The following is a 19844-nucleotide window of genomic DNA, read 5'->3' as shown; positions in this document are numbered from 1 at the left end:
GGGGGCGGACCAAAATGATTTAACACATCTCTAAAGCATCATCAGAATATTTAAAAATTAAAGGCTTTTCAACTAATTCTTCAATTATATATCCACATCAACAACTTCATCATCATGGGGATGTTTGCCCATATAGAAACATTTAGCAGGAATGCGTTTTGTAAAATTAGGCACAATAAAATCAACTGAAATATAGAACCCCCACTATTTTTATTAACTTATTTCAATTAAATTTTAAAATCTATATGGGTCTCCCGGAAAATAAAACCTGGGCTCTAATATCTTACTGTAACGATTCAAATTTTAATATTTAAATCGTTACTAAAAGTTTCATTTAAATTTTAAAAAAAAACACACGTGTCAAAAATATTATACCATTATCATATCTTTAGAGACCGATAAGAGTTCAATAAATATCATATCTTTTGTATAAGACGATCATAACATACATAACATGTCATATCTTTAACATTCATTAGTATAATATTTTAACAACATGAAAAAATAATTTAGACGGGATAAAAATCAAGAGCACCCAGTTTTCTTGATTCTACGCATCAAATTTCCTTTTCAGAAAAAAAAAGAAAAAGAAAAAGAAAAAGAAAAGAAACGTGAAACTGCTGCTAGTCGTGAGATGTCTTTTTCAATGTTGTGTAAGATATTTGCCGACATCGGGGTAGATATATAGATAGGATATAACATTATACAATAAATTTTCTAGTGTACTTGGGATTTAAAGTACCGTGTCCCACAAGCAAAAATGGTTGGATAAGAATGAATTTGAAAATTTTATCTCAATCCAATAATATAACAAATTATCTTAACAAAACAAAAACAAAAACAAAAACAAAATTTAAAATAGGATTAATATTTCTACAGGCCACCATCATTTATAAATCTTTAAATTAACATAATTAATTCTATTTAGATAATCTCTTTCAACCTCAATAACTTGAGTTTAACTTATCCGAAAAAAATATTTCTCGAGTTCATGGTGCATCATTTAATATGAACTTCCCATGGAGCCTAATATTGATATACTAATACTTGCTCTATCAAAATCTAATTAGTTGACCCAAAACTATTAGAATATAAAACATATTCAACTTTAGTCCTTCAACCTTCAAAAATATAAAATATAGCACCTAGAAAAAATAAATTTTATGCTATAAAATTTTTGGGGGCATCACAGGTTAACAGCATTGCCAAGTGCTTCTGTTTTGGCAGAGGGATGATGGGTGAGGGCTCTACAACTTGTGCTGTTTTCTTCTTCAATTTCTCATGGTAATGTTCAAATATCAATTAGACTACTTTGCCAGAATTATTTTGATATAATGGTTAACATCCTCTCACAGCACATGATCTCTATGTAAATAAAAAAATTCAAAAAAGAAGTGAGCCTTCCTTTATGATGAGTATCGGTCATTCATTATGTCAACAAAATTTGATCATCGTAGCATTGTTGTTCAAATATTGTCCTTGTCGGTTCAGTTTATTTACTATTTGTGCCTTTTTTTCGCTGCTTAAATGAACAACTGTGTGGGACCCAACTATCACACTCAAATTAATTTGCCGATTATGTTTACTTTCTTGTTTTATGCTTGTAGTTTAATGGACTTCACTTTTAAGCTTGTAGTTTAATGGACTTCACGCGTGATGTTATGTGGTTATATGGCTCATCTATTTTAGATATTTCATCTAAAAAAACGTACGGCTATGTTTGATTTGACTCCAAGTCCATGGAAAATAAAAATCAAATTTCATCTTTTCAATTTTTTTTTATTTGATTGGCAAAATTTTCCTTAAAATTCGAATTCCACATTTTATGTCACCTAAACTAATTTTCATGTTTTCTTTGAATTTCAATTCTCACCAGAATGATGAGAATTGGATTTCTCGGTTATTGTAGCACTTTTTTTATTTTTTATTTTTGTTGGCAATAGAAATAAATTCTAAGAATTATTGTAAAAAAATATTTCCTTTTAAATGAAAATTTTCATGTAAAATAAAGTCAAACGAATACCAAAAAATAGATAATTTTCTTGAAATTTTTGTTTTGTGTGTGTTGGCAAAGGAAATAAATTTTATTCCCAATATCAGTAAAATCTTTCCATTTAATTGACAATTTTCATGTAAAACAGTCAAACGGAGATAAAAAAAAATACTTTTATTTCAACATTTTTCACATGAAAAATTATCCCAATCAAACACAATAATTTACAATTCTCAGGAAAACAATTTTTAGGCAATTCAATTTCTTGGAATTCGTTTTCAATTCAATTCAATTCAATTCCATCTTTTCAATCAAACGGACCCCAAGAATAGTGAAAGTTACTTCTGATGACTACACTTGTTCTTCGGGTTCTATTTGTTCTTCTTGCCTGACAAACTGGAAATTAGAGGTCATTTAAGGAGTATTAATTGAACGTGCGAAGGTTATAATTTGAAACCAATCAAATAAGAATACGACTCTAGGAACCACACGAGCCATTTAATGATTTCCTATTGAATTCACTGATTGCTTTTATTTGGCCAATATTAAAGATTGATTTATGAGTTGTATTGCTACCAAGAGGAGATTTATGTGTTTTAGCTCAATGACAATAAACATAGATCCGGATAATATGTAGAGATATACATTTAAATACTATATGATGTTTGCTTGTTCTAAATGCTTTATTTTGTATTCACAATTCTCATATAGATATAGAAGTTATACATGATAATAAGTTACGCTCTACTCGAGAGGTTGTCGGAGTAATTTAGGGACAGCAATCATTAAAACGAATGAATATTGTTAAATGCGTGACTATATACATGTATTAAATTGGAAAAGTATATCGGAGTCATAGCGCCTTTCATTGTTCGAATTTTCTCCAAGTATGCTAGCCATAGTTTTATTTGGTTTCGACAGTATAGTGGCTGTATAGTATAGCAAATATACAATCATGCTACATGCACACTTTGTTTGACATCATTTTTTACATTGTGCCACGTGTCATAACATCAGTGGATAGTTTTAAAATGAAACGCACTTTCCAACACATTTCAATTTGAAAATCAATGGAGTGTCAACCATAATGTAAACAAAAGAATTTACAAGTGGCATATTCCTTTTCCGTTCAAGCTAATCCAGCCGGTCACCTTATTGTGTTTGTCATCATTATAAAGAATCTACTTGCATTAAATCTTTCAATAGTGATAAAGGCCAAAATGACGGAAAAGGGATAACATTACACATTAGCCACATCGATAATGGGAGTATAGTCCGAATGATTACCAAAAAAATTCCTATTATTAATTCAGCATCAACAAGGAAATTTTCACTGATCTACTATAACGACAATACGAAGGCATTTAATTATTTTTTTCATGAAATTAATGTATAGTTGTATTTATATCTTAAATTTATATTGCGAAGCTAAATGACTTATATCCGTCGGATAGGCATCGGTTGGTAATGTTGCATTGTATGCTCTTGTTGCCGTGACAAAATTTATAATCTCCGTGTTATGAATATTATCGTAGAACATATATTCATCTCTGTTATTACATGGAACTTTTCCGCGAGCACATTGTCCCCTGGCAAAAGTTGTTGATGTTGTTAATACTTTACAACATGGAGCATTCACAACTTTAATACCTGAAATAATTGAATAAGTTGAACATTAGTTGTTATATAAAGCATGTCATAAATATTCATCTACAACAATCATTTGTATGCTGTTAATGTCTCGATGGATCGTCAATATGAAATTGGGAAAAAGGAATGTGGTGTAAAAAGTTAACCTACCAATAGCTGAAGGATCTCCTGAAGAAATGCTGGTAATGTTTATATAGATAAATTTTGCGTCTGGTAAATTGCTGTTGAGGTCATCAATCATAGGGATCAGTCTGTTATTGAATAGCTGGACTGCATTATTAATGGGCTCCACACATGAAGATCCATTTGTAGGTGGATACATTGCCAATTCTTGTGGAAGGCACCCCCCTCGAGAAAGCCCAAATATGGCAATTTTTCTTGCTCCATAGCTGTACAAGGTCTAGGGTAAAATATAATATAAGATGTTAGTATTACGAACCTTAAAAATCAGATTAATTCGACAATACTAATAACAGGCTGTTCTGCAATTTTTGCGATTCTCAACTATAGTTGATGGGATAAGATTAAAGAAAAGAAGCATTTTTGGTGGTGTCAAAGTGGGCAGCCTAGGGATAGCTGTCGTGACTGGCCCACAATCACACTATGCCCAAAGCTGCGTTCTTTTAAATTGAACATAGCAAACAAGTTGACAAGCAAACACATGTTAACATCCTACATATTACCAAATGAAAAAATGAAAATGAAGCAAAAAAAATGGCAAATTTAACTAACCCTTAGCTGTTGAGCATATTGTCGAATCAAGATGGCTGCAAACTGATCGGGAGTATACACTAGACTTGTTGAGTAGTATTGTGGCAAAAAGTAGTTGCTAGTGTAATCATTGATGCCTATATTAACTATATACAAACACTTGTTAAGGTAATCTTTTGTTACACCCACGTTTCTTCCAAGTAAACGAGAAAATCGTGATATAGTTGTCTTGTGATTCAGTAACTGTCTATTAAAGCTGATCCGATCGCCCTATGAAAAAAATAAAATTCGTTAGTTAATAGTTTCATTAACTATGTAACTTTGTCACGTAGCCATATTTTTGCAAAGGCACACATGCAAAATGCACATGTGTCTTGTCTTATCTAATTCAACTTATCAAATGAGACAACACTGTAGAATTACCACTTGGAATCCTGTCTCGTCACGAATTCCTGCTTGACCTGATGCATAATTTACGCCTCTGAGGATCTCCAAGCCTCTGGCAGATGCAAAAGGTGGAATTGGGTTATCAAAACGCAGGAATTGGGCTGCATCCATGCGAAACAAATCCAAAAGAATTAAATGTTAATAAATATTTAATCATAAATTAAAGTGAAATTCAGAAAGAAAAAAAAGGGAAGAAAAAGAAGATGAAGATGAAGATGAAGATGATGATGATGAAGAAATTAATCAATGGAAAATATATAGACCAAGGAAATCGGGGATATTCCGGCCATTGGAGAATCTGCCTGTCGGACCGTCAGGATAGTCAATCCCATATGGTAGATAGTTGGATTTTGCCTTGGTAACAAGAAAATTGTTATTTCCATTGTCAAAAGTTGAACTTCCCATGAAAAATAAGCAGGGAACTAGTGGTTCACCCTTGACAAATTTTTGAGATTTCATAATTATAAATAATAACATGGATAACATAATCCATGTTCTCAAACAAGAATTCATTTTCAAAAAATGTATGAGCTTAATTTGGAAATTGAGAACCCAATTGTAAACTATATATAAGGAATGAAAGAGAGACTTCAAGTTTAGATGGAGGGCACCCTAAAAATTATATCATTTTATTGTAAAAGGAATCATGCTAAAGTATCAGAGAAGTTTAATGTGATCAATTAGGCATTATTGCACTACAATATCACGAAGTCAGTCAACATGGCGGCCCCTTATCTTTAAGCATAGGAGTGTAGATATTTGACTTGTTGCTTGATTTCGCCTTTTAGACCTTTGGTGGAATTAATCCAAATTTAAATAAAGAAAATAGCAAAACATGTGAATTAAATTTATGTAATAGTGCTATGAAGTGCTCTACAGTATGTTTGGCTAAGTTTACAAATTACTAAAAGCTAACTTTTCTGCTATTATGTCTGAAGGGTTTTTAATAGTATGTTTTCACTTGTTCTTAGAAAATTAGGATTGCATTTTTTTCTTTCTTTCATTTCTTTTAAGTATATGCTAACATGTAAGTTTTGATATGATTGGTAGGTTTCTTTTCATAAACAGTAGATTTGGCTAAGTTTTTTACAAATTACTAGAAGCTAACTTTTCTACTATTATATTTGAAAATTTTTGATAGTGAGATTTTACTTGCTCTTAGAAAATTATGTTTACATTTTTTTTTCATTCTTTCTTTTCGTTTAAGTATACGCTAACATGTAAGTTTTGATATGATCGGTAGGTTTCTTTTGGTCAACAATATGTTTAGCTAAGTTTACAAATTAGTAAAAGCTGTTAGGTGTAGAAGGAAATAGATAGGAGAAATATGAAATTTTACTCATGAAATTTGAGGAATTACAAAGAAGTTGCTACGGCACACTCTTTCTCTATTTTTTTGAGAGATTTTTCTCACCTCTTTTACATATATAACACTAGATGGATACTTTCCTTTTTATAAAGTAAGCTAGTCTTAATAATTCTCTACAATTACAAAAAGGTAATAGCTGTTTTTTCACATCATTTACAGCTGGTGCATCTTTATTTGCAGCTGTATTTGAATAATTGAAATGTTGTCTGGTTGATGCCTGATTTATTTCCAGGTTCCAGCTTGCATATTTTCAAATATTGAAGTTGAGTATACATTTTGAATTGTAAATTTTATCCATTTGACAATTCGTTGAAGTGTTCAATTTGGATTTGGATTAGTTGAAGATTACAAATTATACTTGAACTTTTGACAAAAGCTAGCTTCTCTGCTTTTATGTCCGAAGTTTTTTTGATAGAGTTTTTACTAACATCTAATTATTGATAGTTTGAATCTCTTGGCGAACAAGAACATGGTGAAGAGAATGCCACATATTCATCATCCAAATCAACTTTGTGAATGATGTCTCTATGGGAAGCAATTTTGAAAGGCTCTTCCAAAAGAAGCAAGTTACCGAGCAAAAAGCCTCTTGAATTGGTGCATACAAATATTTGTGGTGTAAAAATAATTATTTTATGTTATTTATTGATGATTTTTCTCGCACAACTATGGTTTATTTTCTTTGAGAAAAGTCTGATACATTTGAAACTTTTAAGAACTTCAAAGTAATGGTGAAAAATCAAAATGGGTACAAGATCAAAGCTTTACACTTGGATCGTGGCGGTGACTATATTGGTAACAAATTCAAAAAAAAAAAATAATAAAAAATTGTGAAGAACATAGCATATATCATTCTTTGACTATTTGTATGTCACCTCACAAGATTACAACTAGGATCAACATGGAAATATTAATTTTCGTTTATTGTATATACTTTGATTAATTAGGAGACTTTAGAGAAAGAAATATTATGATATTGTAAGCAAAATAAACTAATAGTAAATAGATTAGAGTTACTCAAACAACTTGACTCCCAGCCAATTGCAAGGGTGGGGAGTGGGGGCATGCGGCCCCCTGAATTACTCAAACAACTTTTTATTGGACCTTACTATTAGTTTATTTTGTTTACAGTATCATAATATTTCTTTCTCCAAAGTTTCCTAGTTAATCGAACTATATACAATAAACGAAAATTGATGTAATGTTTTGTAATATAATTATGTAGAAATTACATATAGATAATGATAATGATGAAGAGTCCTAGTAACTAAAGAAACTCCATTTTATAACACTCAATATTGTGAAATATTTCAAACTTTTGATTTTGCAAATGTATTAACAAATAATTTTTATGTAAATATGTAAGAAAAATTAACTTATTCAAAAAATTTTGGAAATCAAATTTTTGAACTTCTACTTCTCTTTAAACTTGGTGACAGACACGTCAACAGTGTACGATTTGATGGCGTTTTGGCTGCTATTGATTAGCCTGACGGTGGTTATGTAATGACCCAAATTTTTAAGTTTTAAATCGTTACTAAAACTTTCATTTAAACTTTTAAGAAAAATATGTGTGAAAAATGTCATACCGTCAATATATCTTTAGAAATTGATAAGAGTTCAATATCATATTTTTGGTACCAGATGATCATAATATACATAACACGTCGCATCTTTAACTTTCGTTTGCATAATACTTTAATATGAAAAAAATAATTTAAACGGGATAAAAAGCAACGGCACCCCATTGTCTTACCTCGTCAAATGAAATAATTTTTTGAAAGAAAAACAAGAGATTCCACGCTTCAAATTTCTTTTTCAAGAAAAGACGTGAAATTGCTATTGCATATCAACTATTTATTCTCCCTAGTCGTGAGATGTCTTTTTCTGTGGCGTGAGATATTTGCCTTCATGAGTAGATAATAGATATATAGATAAGATAGAATATTGTAGACAATTAAGCCCATGTTTGATTTACAATGTTTTAAAATTATTTTTTTTACGGGATCATTTTTAATCACACATTTAAAAAATAAAATATTTTGTATATAAATTCAAAATTTTTTCTTATTTTTTACAATCATACTATATGTACAATAATGGTTGACAATGTTTGTTAACAATCGTCGTCATATTCATCCATTTCAAAAAATATTAAAAACAGTTTTTTATATTAATTGTCCAGATTTTACCACTTCAAATATTGTCAACTATAATTGTACAAGTAGATTAATTTTATTTTTTAATCAAATATTCTCTCAAAAATACTATACTTGGAATTTAAAGTACTGCGTCCCACGAGGAAAAAAAATGATTGGATAAGAATGAATTAGACAATTTTATCACAATCCACTAATATTACAAATTAGCTTAACAAAACAAAAACAAAAACAAAATTTAAAATATGATTAATATTTCTACATGCTGCCATCATTCATAAATCTTTAAATTAACTTAATTAATTACTAATTAAGATAATATCTTTTGACCTCAAAAACTTGACTTTAACTTATCCAAAATAACTATTTCTCGAGTCAATGGTGTGTCATTTAATATAAACTATCCAACGAGTCCAATATTGATACTCTAAAACTGGCTCTATCAAAATCTAATTACTTAACCCAAAACTATTAGAATTTAAAACATATTCAGCTTTAGTCTTTCAACCTTCAAAAATATAAAATATAGCATCCAGAAAAATAAATTCTATTTTATTAAATTTTTTGGGGCTTCACTGGTTAACGGCATTGCCAAGTGCTTCTGCTTTGGCAGAGGGATGATGGGTGACGACTCTACAACTTGTGCTGTTTTCTTCGTCATTTTCTCATGGTCAAATTGCCTTTTTCCACTGCTTAAATGAACAACTGTGTGGGACCCAATTGTCACAGTCAAATTAATTTGCCAATTGTATAAAGGTTAACCCAACCTTGAGAGCCCCATCATCCCACCCCCTAAAGTTTTGTGATAATTTGCCAATTGTATGTTTAGCTTCTTGTTTTACCCCTATTGTTCTTCGGGTTCTGTTTGTTCTTGCCGCACAAACTGCAAAATTAGAGGTCATTTCTTGTTTTAATTGAACGTGCGAAGGTTATAATTTGAAACCAATCAAGTAAGGCTACGGCTCTAGGAACCACACGAGCCATTTAACGGTTTCCTATTGAATTCACTTATTGCTTTTATTTGGCCAATATAAAGATTGATTATGAGTTGTATTGCTACCAAGAAGCGATTTATTTGTTTTAGCACGAATAACAAATAACATAGATCCGGATAATATGTAGATTCTCAACACATTTATGGTCTATGCGACTGCTATATGATGTTTGGTTATGGTTATTCTAAATGCTTTATTTTGTATTCGCAATTCTCATATAGATACAGAAGCTATACATGATAATAAGTAGACTCTACACGAGAGGTCGTTGGAGTAATTCGGGGATAGGGATCATTAAAACGAATGAATATTGTTAAATGCGTGATTATATATATGTATTAAATTGGAGAAATGGAGCCTTAGTGCCTTTCATTATTTGAATTTTATCCAAGTATGCTAGCCATAGTTTTATTTGGTTTCGTTAGTCTCTAGTTTCAATCATCAAATCCTGATATAATGGCTCTGTATTACAACTTTCAGTTCAAGCTAATCCAGCCAGTCACCTTATTGTGTTTGCCATCGTTACAAAGAATCTAATTGCATTGAATCTTTCGGTAGTGATAAAAGGACAAAACAACGGCAAAGTGATCATGTTACGCATCATCCATGTCGATAATGGGAGTAAAGTCCGAATGATTTACAAGAAAAATTCCTATTATGAATTTAGCATCAAGAAGGAAATTTTCACTGGTCTACTAAAATGACAATCTATATATTTATAACAAAATACTTCTTGAAAACACCCCAAGTTGTAATATTTTCAGGTTTATTATAACATGTCCGTAGTACTACAAAGTCATGAAATTTTTTCATAAAAACTAATATATAATTGTTTTTATATCTTAAATTTTATTGCAAAGCTAGATGACTTATATCCGTTGGATAGGCATCGGATGGTAATGTTGCGTTGTATGCTCTTGTTGCAGTGACAAAATTCAAAATCTCCGTGGGGTGAAAATTATCGTAGAACACATATTGATTTCTGTTATTACAGGGAACTTTTCCTTGAGCACATTGTCCGTTGGCAAAGGTTGTCGATACTATACAACATGGAACATTCACAACTTTAATACCTGAAATAATTGAATAAATTGAACGTTAGATGTTATATAAAACATGCCGTAAATATTCATACACGTCAATCATTTATATGATGACAATGTCTCGACCGATCATTAATATGAAATCGGAAAGGAAAGGGAATGTGGTGTAAAATGTTAACCTACCAATGGCCGAAGGATCTCCTAAAGAAATGCTGGTAATGTTTATATAGATGAATTTTGCATCTGATAAATTGTTGTTGAGGTCATCAATCATGGGCTTCAGTCTATTATTGAATAGCTGGACTGCATTATTAATGGGCTCCACACATAGAGATCCTTTAGTAGGTGGATATATTGTCAATTCTTGTGGAATGCATCCCAATAGACCAAGCCCAAATATGGCAATTTTTCTTGCTCCATAGCTGTACAAGGTCTAGGGCAATACAATATAAGATGTTAGTATAACATTATGAACCTTAAAAATCAGATTAATTCGACAATATTAAGAACAGGCTGTTTTACAATTTTGTGATTAGTATATTCTACCTTCGCGGTTGGAGGCTAAACTACAGTCGATGGGATGAGATTAAAGAAGAGAAGTGTTTTTGGCCATGTCAAAAAGGCCGACTATACCCAAAGCTGTGTTCTCTTAAATCAAACGTAACAGACATGTACAAGCAAACATATGGTAACATCTTATATACCCAATGAAAAACATGAACGTGAAGCAAAAAAAATGGCAAATTTAACTAACCCTTAGCTGTTCAGAATATTGTCGAATCAAGATGGTTGCAAACTGATGGGGAGTATACACTAGACTTGTTGAGTAATATTGTGGCAAAAAGTAGTTGTTAATGTAATCATTGTTGCCCATATTAACTATGTACAAACACTTGTTAAGGTAGTCTTTTGTTGCCCCCACGTTTCTTCCAAAGAAAAGATAAAATCGTGATATAGTTGTCCTGTGATTCAGTAACTGTCTATTCAAGCTGATCCGATCGCCCTATGAAAAAAATACACAAGTCTTCGATTAATAGTTTCATTAGCTGTATAACTTTGTCCCACTGAGCTATGTTTTTGCAAAGGCCATGGATGCAAAATGCGTATGCATATTGTTTTATATATCTAGTTTAATTCATCAAACGAGTCAATCTACAGAATTTACCACTTGGAATCCTGACTCTTCACGAATTCCTGCCGCGCCTGATGCATAATTTACACCTCTGAGGATCTTCGAGCCTCTGGCAGATACAAATGGCGGAATTGGGTTATCAAAACCTAGCAATTGGGCTGCATGCATGCAAAATAAATTAAATCTTAATAAACATGTGACTAAAATTCACACATAACTGAATGAAAAACATATAGACCAAGGAAATCAGCGATATTCCGGCCATTAGAGAATCTGCCGGTTGGACCATCGGGATAGTCGATCCCATATGGTGGATAGTTGGATTTTGCCATGGTTGAGAGAAAATTGTTATTTCCATTGTCAAAAAGTGAATCTCCCATGAAAAATAAGCAGGGAACTAGTGGTTCACCCTTAACAAATTTTTGGGATTTCATAATTATGAATAATAATATGGATAACATAATCCATATTCTCAAACAAGAATTCATTTTCAAGAACCTATTCAAGAAATGTATACGCTTAATTTGGAAAGTGAAAACCCAAATGTAAACTATATATAGAGAATGAATGAGAGATTTCAAGCTTATACAGAGCGCATCCCTAGAAATTATATCATTATATTGTGAAAGAAAGTTCACGGAATTCATATATTTATTTATCTATTTGCATTTCACTTGAAGAATATGTAGGCGTTCATTAATGTATGGGCGTAATTAGGTATTATTGCACAACATCATTGTAGAATAATGTATGGTCACTTTCTTTACATACGCAGTGGTTATATGGCAGTTTTCTTGTGGAAAATTCTTTTCATTTAACGATATTGCAGGAGATCAACAAAAGTCAACTTTCCCCCATAAAATTTTTTTGAGGCTAAATTTTTAAGAAAATACTTGTACATTACCATTTATATATTTTTTTTACGAATTGATGAGGTGTCAAAAAAGTGGGAGAGAATTTTTCTTTTTTGGTTGATCAAATTTTAACCCACTCAAATCTTTTCACATCGTCTATTGGTAAACAAATCTGTAAGTAGCGATGTACATGTAGTACAACCAAAATTTTTATGTCTTACATTAAAAGATAATTCATATATCAATTAACAATAACCAAGAAATTAAAAAAAATGACAAATAATTTAATAAGTTTATATTATTCTGATTTTCATCTATAATTTTACAGTCTAGGCTAACTTAAAGCGATACATATTGATATATTTCATCATGTCATTACAAACTACAACACAATACCAAATATTTAGATATTTACAATGAAAATAATGATATTTAAGAATTATGTGAAATTCTGGTAGTGCTATCGATAATTTACCCAAATCCTATACATCAATCTCAAGCTATATTTGGTCCAACAATCTAGTTGTAAATAGATTACGACCTTGCATTTATAAATAAAGGCTACGTTCACCATTAAAAAAAATATATATGTAATAAGCACCTATTATTCTATTTCATTTCAATTGTTCATTGAGACATCGGATAAAATTCAAAATTAAAAAAAATCTCGATTTTTTTTTTTTCCAATTGTTAGAATCTCAGGTCTAAGGCAGTTCTCGCCTGAGACTTGACAATGCAATTTTCCCAGTATATCATAAGCTTACATTGAATTCAAGAATTAATATCAATCAATTTCTAATAAGATTTTTATTCAAATCAAATTCTAAAAGCGAACATAGGTATCCATCTGTAGGCCAATCCAAGCATGGCGAGTGCATTATTGAAGTCCAAATAAATAAATGTTTATAGTCGTAATAGTACATACCTTACATTCCTGAATTCATTATTGTTTCAGGAAATGAACATCATTTGTCATTTCCAAAGTATGCGGATTGTGCTAAATTGTTTGAACAATCTTCTAATATTAAAATGTTAGCTAGCTGGATGTACAATAAAAAAGGTAACCAACTTAGAAATAATATATATTATATTATTTAATTATATACTGTATTGCATATAATGACCAACATACATGGTTCTACATGATCATTACATAGACTAATTTTCAAATTCATAACAAAAAAAATAATAATAATAAAATTATACAATAATATTATTTTGATTTTACTTTGTAAAATTAAAACTATTTACGTTTTTTTTTTTTCATGTTATATTGTTTAGAACTATGGGAATTGATCTGACCGGACCATTCAGTTCTTTTCATATTTCAAAGCTCTAATTACCAATTAAGTCTGACCGAAATTATATAATTAAAAGCAATAAATTACTTTTTAATTGTTTCTAGATAATTAATCAAACAGTTAAATTTATCCTATGATTTGAATGCCACAAACAATAAATATGAAAGCAATAAAGAATACCAATATTATTGACGGAGAAAACTCAACTGGATAAAAACTCCGAAACCAAGCCAATAACCTCCACTATAGACAATATGAACTTACAGTCCAATCCTGCCTAGAAAAAACCACTAGACTCGCTAATCTAATTCCTATAATCTTCAGGAAATACTGGAATGTGCTTCACTCACACTTGTTCCTAATCTTTTGGAATTGTCTATTTCATATGAATTCCCAAGAACAACCAGTTCTTGTTCTCTTCATGTACTTGTAGTCCAATCTCTATCAATCTGTAAAAACTATTGAGAAAGTACCTTCATTGATGTATTAAGGAAGTGAGTGTTTTAGATTGTGGAACTTTGATGTTTTTCCTAAGGGTAATTGGCACAAAACGTTTATACCTGTCAAGTCTATTACGGAAAACGGTCATACTTTTCATTTTTTGACATTTTTGCCCTCATTTTAAAAATCCTACTCAGTACTCTTCTTAATTGAAATATATTTTGATAAGATAATATCATTTTTTTTTCTTTTTTAAATTAAAAAATTATGCCATCTGAGATATATGAACTTGGGCCTAACTCCATTTTTGCAAGGACACCACTGTCACTCCCTTAACAAAAATTCTTAAAACAGTGGTCCTTTTCCCCTTTCTATGCGTCTCACTAGCCTTTCCACTAGGCCTTTACGCTTTGAAGGGTCACTCAGGGCTTATTTTAAAAACAGTTTAAACTTTAACTTGGAGTTAAGACATGCTTTTATCATATACTCAGTATGAAACATAAAACTTTACAAAGGATTTACAGAAACAAAAATCTAAGAAATATCATTTGTTCTTTAAAGATCTGGGACCAATATTGATTATTAGTACCATATCTTAGAACAATAAAACATACCTACTGGAATGATCCATCAGCAGAAAAATAAAATAACATGAGGCGGTGGCTTTAGCAGTGTATATCATTCCAATTCATGCAAATTCATCTCAATACCCACACACACAAAAGAAACCGATACAGAGAAAGAAAAAGAGGGAGGAAAAAGAGAAAAAAAAAAAAAGAAAAAGAGGAAGAAAAAGAAGAAGAAAAAAAGGAGCTTTGAAGGGTCACTCAGGGCTTATTTTAAAAACAGTTTAAACTTTAACTTGGAGTTAAGACATGCTTTTATCATATACTCAGTATGAAACATAAAACTTTACAAAGGATTTACAGAAACAAAAATCTAAGAAATATCATTTGTTCTTTAAAGATCTGGGACCAATATTGATTATTAGCGGACCAGAGAAGAAAAAGAGAGGAAAAAGAAAAAAAAAAAAAAAAGAAAAAGAGGAAGAAAAAGAAGAAGAAAAAAAGGAAAAATTTGCCAATGTGTTAGGAATTAAGTGCTCTATCCTATTAGTCTTGAATTTCTCAATTTTGAAAGGTAAGTAAAAAGTTACTTAATGTTAAGTTATGTTTGATTTTGTAGTTGTTAGATTGTTAGGTTAAATTTAAATTTATTGAAGGGGTTAAGTGTAATAAACTATGAAATTGAATAAAATGAAAGAAAAATTAATTTTAGTAATTAAAGAGACGTTAAAAATCGCCTAAACGTGAAATAATTATGTTTAGGTATCGCCTATTTAATTATTGAAATTAGTTAATTGTTGATTTAAAAATTATATTATATTTCAGGCGGCGATACGGATATCGGGACAGCGTATCAATCGAATTGATTTTGGCGTACATAGTTCTGTGAGTGGAAAAATATAAATATTTTTAAAGTATTTATAAATTAAGTTAATTGTTAAAGTATGTGCAATTATATGCAATTATGTGTTCAAATTACATGATTTTTATGGAAATATCTTTTATTATGATACATGTGGGATTTCAAAGATTGTATACTTTACATTGTGAATTGGAATATGAGATATGATTTTGAGATCGATCAGAAAAGTACCCTTGATTATATATTTCTTCTAGTTCATTGAGGGGCCTTGGCCATGTTCTATACTACACTGAGGGGTCATGGACCGAGGATGAAGGGGTCTCGACCGTGTACATATAGTTCATTGAGGGGCCTTGGCCGTGTTCTAGAATTGATTATGAGAGATTTTTGAGACCGATTTTCGTTCACGGAGGGGCCAAAGGCCCGTGACGAAAGTTTTTAGCCCGAGGGGCGGATTACATATTTCAGTCAGATGGTACATTTTTGGTGGATTTTTCAGCACGTTTGATGTGATGAGATTATAACATGGTTATCAGCTGATGTTATATCATGATTTTAAGATGATATTTTTATGACATTATGTGAATATTTCACTTTTTGGCTATAATTATATGATGTTAGCTTGTGAATTATCAAATGGTATGAATTTGATTTTCAATAAAAATGTATAAATGAAAAGGTATATTTATTTTGAACTTCTCGACTCACTGAGCTATCAACTCATATATTTTTTCACGTTTTTCCTTATCAGGCAGCAGTTGAGAATCTGGGCATCTTTTGGAGTTAAGCCTTGATTTTGGAGTTAGAGTCACACGACAGAGTTTGTTAGTATGACTCACTTCATAGAACATGTAGTTAGTGTTTTGGGACGCATGTTCATGTCTAGATGTGATTTTGCATCACTTGTAGTTAGTTATGGGGTTCACTATGTATTATGTATCCATATGTATATTTCATTGTATTTCTTGATAAAAGTGGATATTCCGGCTTATCTTTATTGTGATGTGCTATAGTTTGGGATTTGTGTGAAATTGATCACAGGTTGGTTAGTCCTGTTTACAGGGGAGATAATGCCGAAATTTTGTTAGAAAAATAATGTGTAAAAAGTGATATATTGTATTTGTAGTAGCCTTGACGGTGGGTCCGATTTTTAGTTGGTATCTATCATCGGCGCATGCCACGTCCGGATCTAGTGGTGTTACACGGGGCGGGGTGTGTCAGTTTGGTATCAAAGCGTGCATTAGGGTTCATGGGTTTGCATTTTACATGCATACATTCTGATGTTTAGCATATCATGCATAACTGTAGGTGAGTCATACCTCGTGGTGGCAAAACTCGAAGGCTCCAAGATATGTTGCCCCAGTCTCAAATTGCTCCTGATAGAGATGAATTGAGAGAGCCCGAGAGAGTAGATGAATCAGTTCACCAGCCTCCTGAACAATGGGGATAGGGAAATGTGATTGGAACTGATCCTATTGCTGTTGAAAAATTGCTATTGCCGTTGCATCTGCTATGCGTAACTCTGACAGAGATTTCAGTATTGAAAGGGCTAAAAAGTTAGGGGCTAAAGTGTTCACTGGCACAGCTGATCCTGCAGTTGCACAGGCATGGATGACTAAGATAGAGAGAGTATTTGATGTTATGGGTTGCTCAGACGATAGGAAGTTGTGTCTCGCCACTTTCTTATTGGAGGAAGGTGTATACGATTGGTGGCAGTCGGTACAGAGCACATATCTAGACCCTTCCATCATCACTTGGACAGAATTCGGACGTATCTTTTATGATGCCTATTACCCTCGGTCTTATAAAGATGTAAAGTAGGAGGAATTTTTGAAACTAGTACAAAGGCAGATGACAGTTGCGAATATGAGGTGAGATTTATTGAACTTTCAAAGTATGCCCAAGTTCTGGTAAGCAACGAAATTGATAAATGTAGACGATTTGAAAATGGGTTAAAGGAAGAAATCCGATCAGTAGTAACAGCTGCAGGCTGGAATGTATTTGGCAAATTGGTGGAATCAGCTTTGAGAGTAGAAAAGAGCATTTCTGATGGGCCAAGTGGTAGAGAACAAACAATGTTCAGAGCAAGCGGTAGTCTAACAATGGCAAGTGTTTCTAGCTATAGACCACCACGGAGAGACAGTTGAGGATTTCGACCTGGTGTGTCCAGTTCAAGTCAATTCAAATCTCAATCACGAGGAAGTCAAGGCCCTAGATTCAGTCCCAGTACTGTACAGCAGCCAGTGGCCAGTCGTACTTATACTCAGGGTTCTTCCCAGAGGTTATTTACTCCGAGACAGGGCGAGAGTTTTACTAGTACTAGACTACCTTATTGTCAATTATGTAGAAGACCTCATCTCGGCACGTGTTTAAAGTTCGAAGGAAGCGGAGTCTGTTATCATTGTGGTCAAGGCGGACATATCAGAAGAAATTGTCCAGTTCTATCACATGAGAGTGGTATGGTACCGAAGATATTTCCTCAGCAGAGTGCTGGTAGTACAAGACAGAATCAGACTCAGAGAGATGATTCAGTTAATAGAACAGGTGCAAACAGTGTGTCCCAGTCTAATTTTGCAAGCGGTAGTGGTACAAAATCAAAAGGGCAGGTAGGACGACCGAAGACCCAGGGTAAAGTTTTTGCTATGACTCAGCAGGCGGCAGAGGAGTCTCCAGATGTTATCATGGGTATGTTGTCTATTTTTGATAGAAATGCTCGTATTTTGATTGATCCTGGATCTACACATTCTTTTATGTCATTTGCATTTGCTTTATATGCGAATCAAAAGCCAGAACTTTTAGGCAGTTGTTTGGTAGTGAGTACACCAGTAGGAGAATCACTATTAGCAAACAATATATATCGAGAGTGTGGGATTAAGATAAAGGAAAATGAGCTGAAGGCAAATTTAATACCTCTTGACATACATGATTTCGATGTTATCTTGGGTATGGACTTTCTGGCAACAAATCGAGCTTCAGTTGATTGCTTTCGAAAGGAGGTTGTGTTCAGGCAGCCAGGACAGCCTGAAGTTATATTCAATGGACAGCGTAAAATTTTGCCGTCTTGTGTGATATCTGCTATTGACGCTAGAAGATTACTCAACAAGGGCTGTCATGCATATTTGGCTCATATAATTTATCAGATATTAGCAAACTAAAACTTGAAGATATCCCAGTGGTCAAGGACTTTCCTGATGTATTTCCAGAAGAATTACCAAGCTTACCATCAGACAGAGATATGGAGTTCACTATAGATCTGATTCCAGGAACTGCACGTATTTCACGGGCACCCTATAGAATGGCACCAGCAGAATTGAAAGAGCTAAAGGTTCAGTTGCAAGAGTTGGTAGACAAGGGTTTCATCAGACCTAGTATATCTCCGTGGAGAGCACCAGTTTTGTTTGTGAAAAAGAAAGATGGCACCATGTGACTGTGCATAGATTACAGACAATTGAATAAAGTGACAATTCGCAATAAATATCCTTTGCCACGTATTGATGATCTGTTTGATCAGCTTGGAGGTGCTGCAGTATTTTCAAAAATTGATTTAAGTTCGGGATATAATCAACTTAAAATCAGGGATAATGATGTGCCAAAAACTGCTTTTAGGACAAGATATGGTTATTTTGAATTTCTTGTGATGCCATTTGGGTTGACCAATGCACCAGCAGCATTTATGGATATGATGAATAGAGTGTTTCGCCCGTATTTAGACAGATTTGTGATTGTATTCATTGATGATATTTTAGTATACTATTGAGATCATGATGAGCACATAGAACATCTCAGAATCATCTTGCAGACTCTACGTGATGAGCAGTTGTATGCTAAATTCAGTAAATGTGAATTCTGGCTTGATAAAGTTGTATTTTTGGGACATGTTATATCAGCAAAAGAAATTTATGTTGACCCGCAGAAAACAGAGGCAGTGGTAAAATGGGAAAGACCTACTAATGTGACAGAAATTCGAAGTTTTCTTGGCTTAGCAGGTTATTACCGTCGTTTTGTAGAGGGATTTTCTAAAATTGCTCTTCCTTTGACTAGTTTGACTAGAAAGAATGCTAAATTTGTTTGGAATGAAAATTGTGAGAGAAGTTTCCTCGAATTGAAGAATAGATTAGTGTTAGCTCCAGTTCTTACCCTTTCATCTCCCGGTGAAGAGTTTGTGATATATAGTGATGCTTCACGTCAGGGTCTTGGTTGTGTTTTGATGCAGAATGGGAAAGTTATAGCGTATGCTTCCAGGCAGTTGAAGAAACATGAACTGAATTATCCTACACATGACTTAGAGCTAGCTGCAGTTGTCTTAGCCTTGAAAATTTGGAGA

At 32.5% G+C, this 19844-nt stretch overlaps 2 protein-coding genes and 1 long non-coding RNA gene across 3 annotated transcripts; 1 reads left to right on the top strand and 2 right to left on the bottom strand.

The window, feature by feature from the left end:
• Positions 1-3249: 3249 nt before the first annotated feature.
• On the bottom strand, positions 3250-5424 carry LOC111372737 (GDSL esterase/lipase At1g29670-like). The gene is made up of 5 exons (XM_022995128.1): positions 5065-5424; positions 4778-4902; positions 4376-4624; positions 3794-4043; positions 3250-3643 (listed from the first exon to the last, which is right to left on the bottom strand). Exons 1-5 carry the CDS (start codon positions 5312-5314, stop codon positions 3396-3398), a joined length of 1122 nt encoding a protein of 373 aa, XP_022850896.1. The 5' UTR covers positions 5315-5424; the 3' UTR covers positions 3250-3395.
• A 4746-nt stretch (positions 5425-10170) lies between these two features.
• LOC111372701 (GDSL esterase/lipase At1g29670-like) lies at positions 10171-11930 on the bottom strand. The gene is made up of 5 exons (XM_022995090.1): positions 11735-11930; positions 11530-11654; positions 11119-11367; positions 10548-10797; positions 10171-10394 (listed from the first exon to the last, which is right to left on the bottom strand). The coding sequence occupies exons 1-5, from the start codon at positions 11928-11930 to the stop codon at positions 10171-10173; spliced, it is 1044 nt and encodes a 347-aa protein (XP_022850858.1).
• Positions 11931-15209: 3279 nt separating this feature from the next.
• Positions 15210-16308, top strand: LOC111372719. Its single transcript, XR_002698811.1, has 3 exons — positions 15210-15232; positions 15484-15543; positions 16272-16308. It is a non-coding gene; the product is annotated as an uncharacterized LOC111372719 (long non-coding RNA).
• Positions 16309-19844: the final 3536 nt, after the last annotated feature.

This window comes from Olea europaea, unplaced genomic scaffold (genome assembly GCF_002742605.1).
Source record: "Olea europaea var. sylvestris unplaced genomic scaffold, O_europaea_v1 scaffold1023, whole genome shotgun sequence".
Classification (NCBI taxonomy): Eukaryota; Viridiplantae; Streptophyta; class Magnoliopsida; order Lamiales; family Oleaceae; genus Olea; species Olea europaea.
Note: the sequence above shows the minus strand (reverse complement) of the source record. Positions and strands in the feature narration are given on the sequence as shown.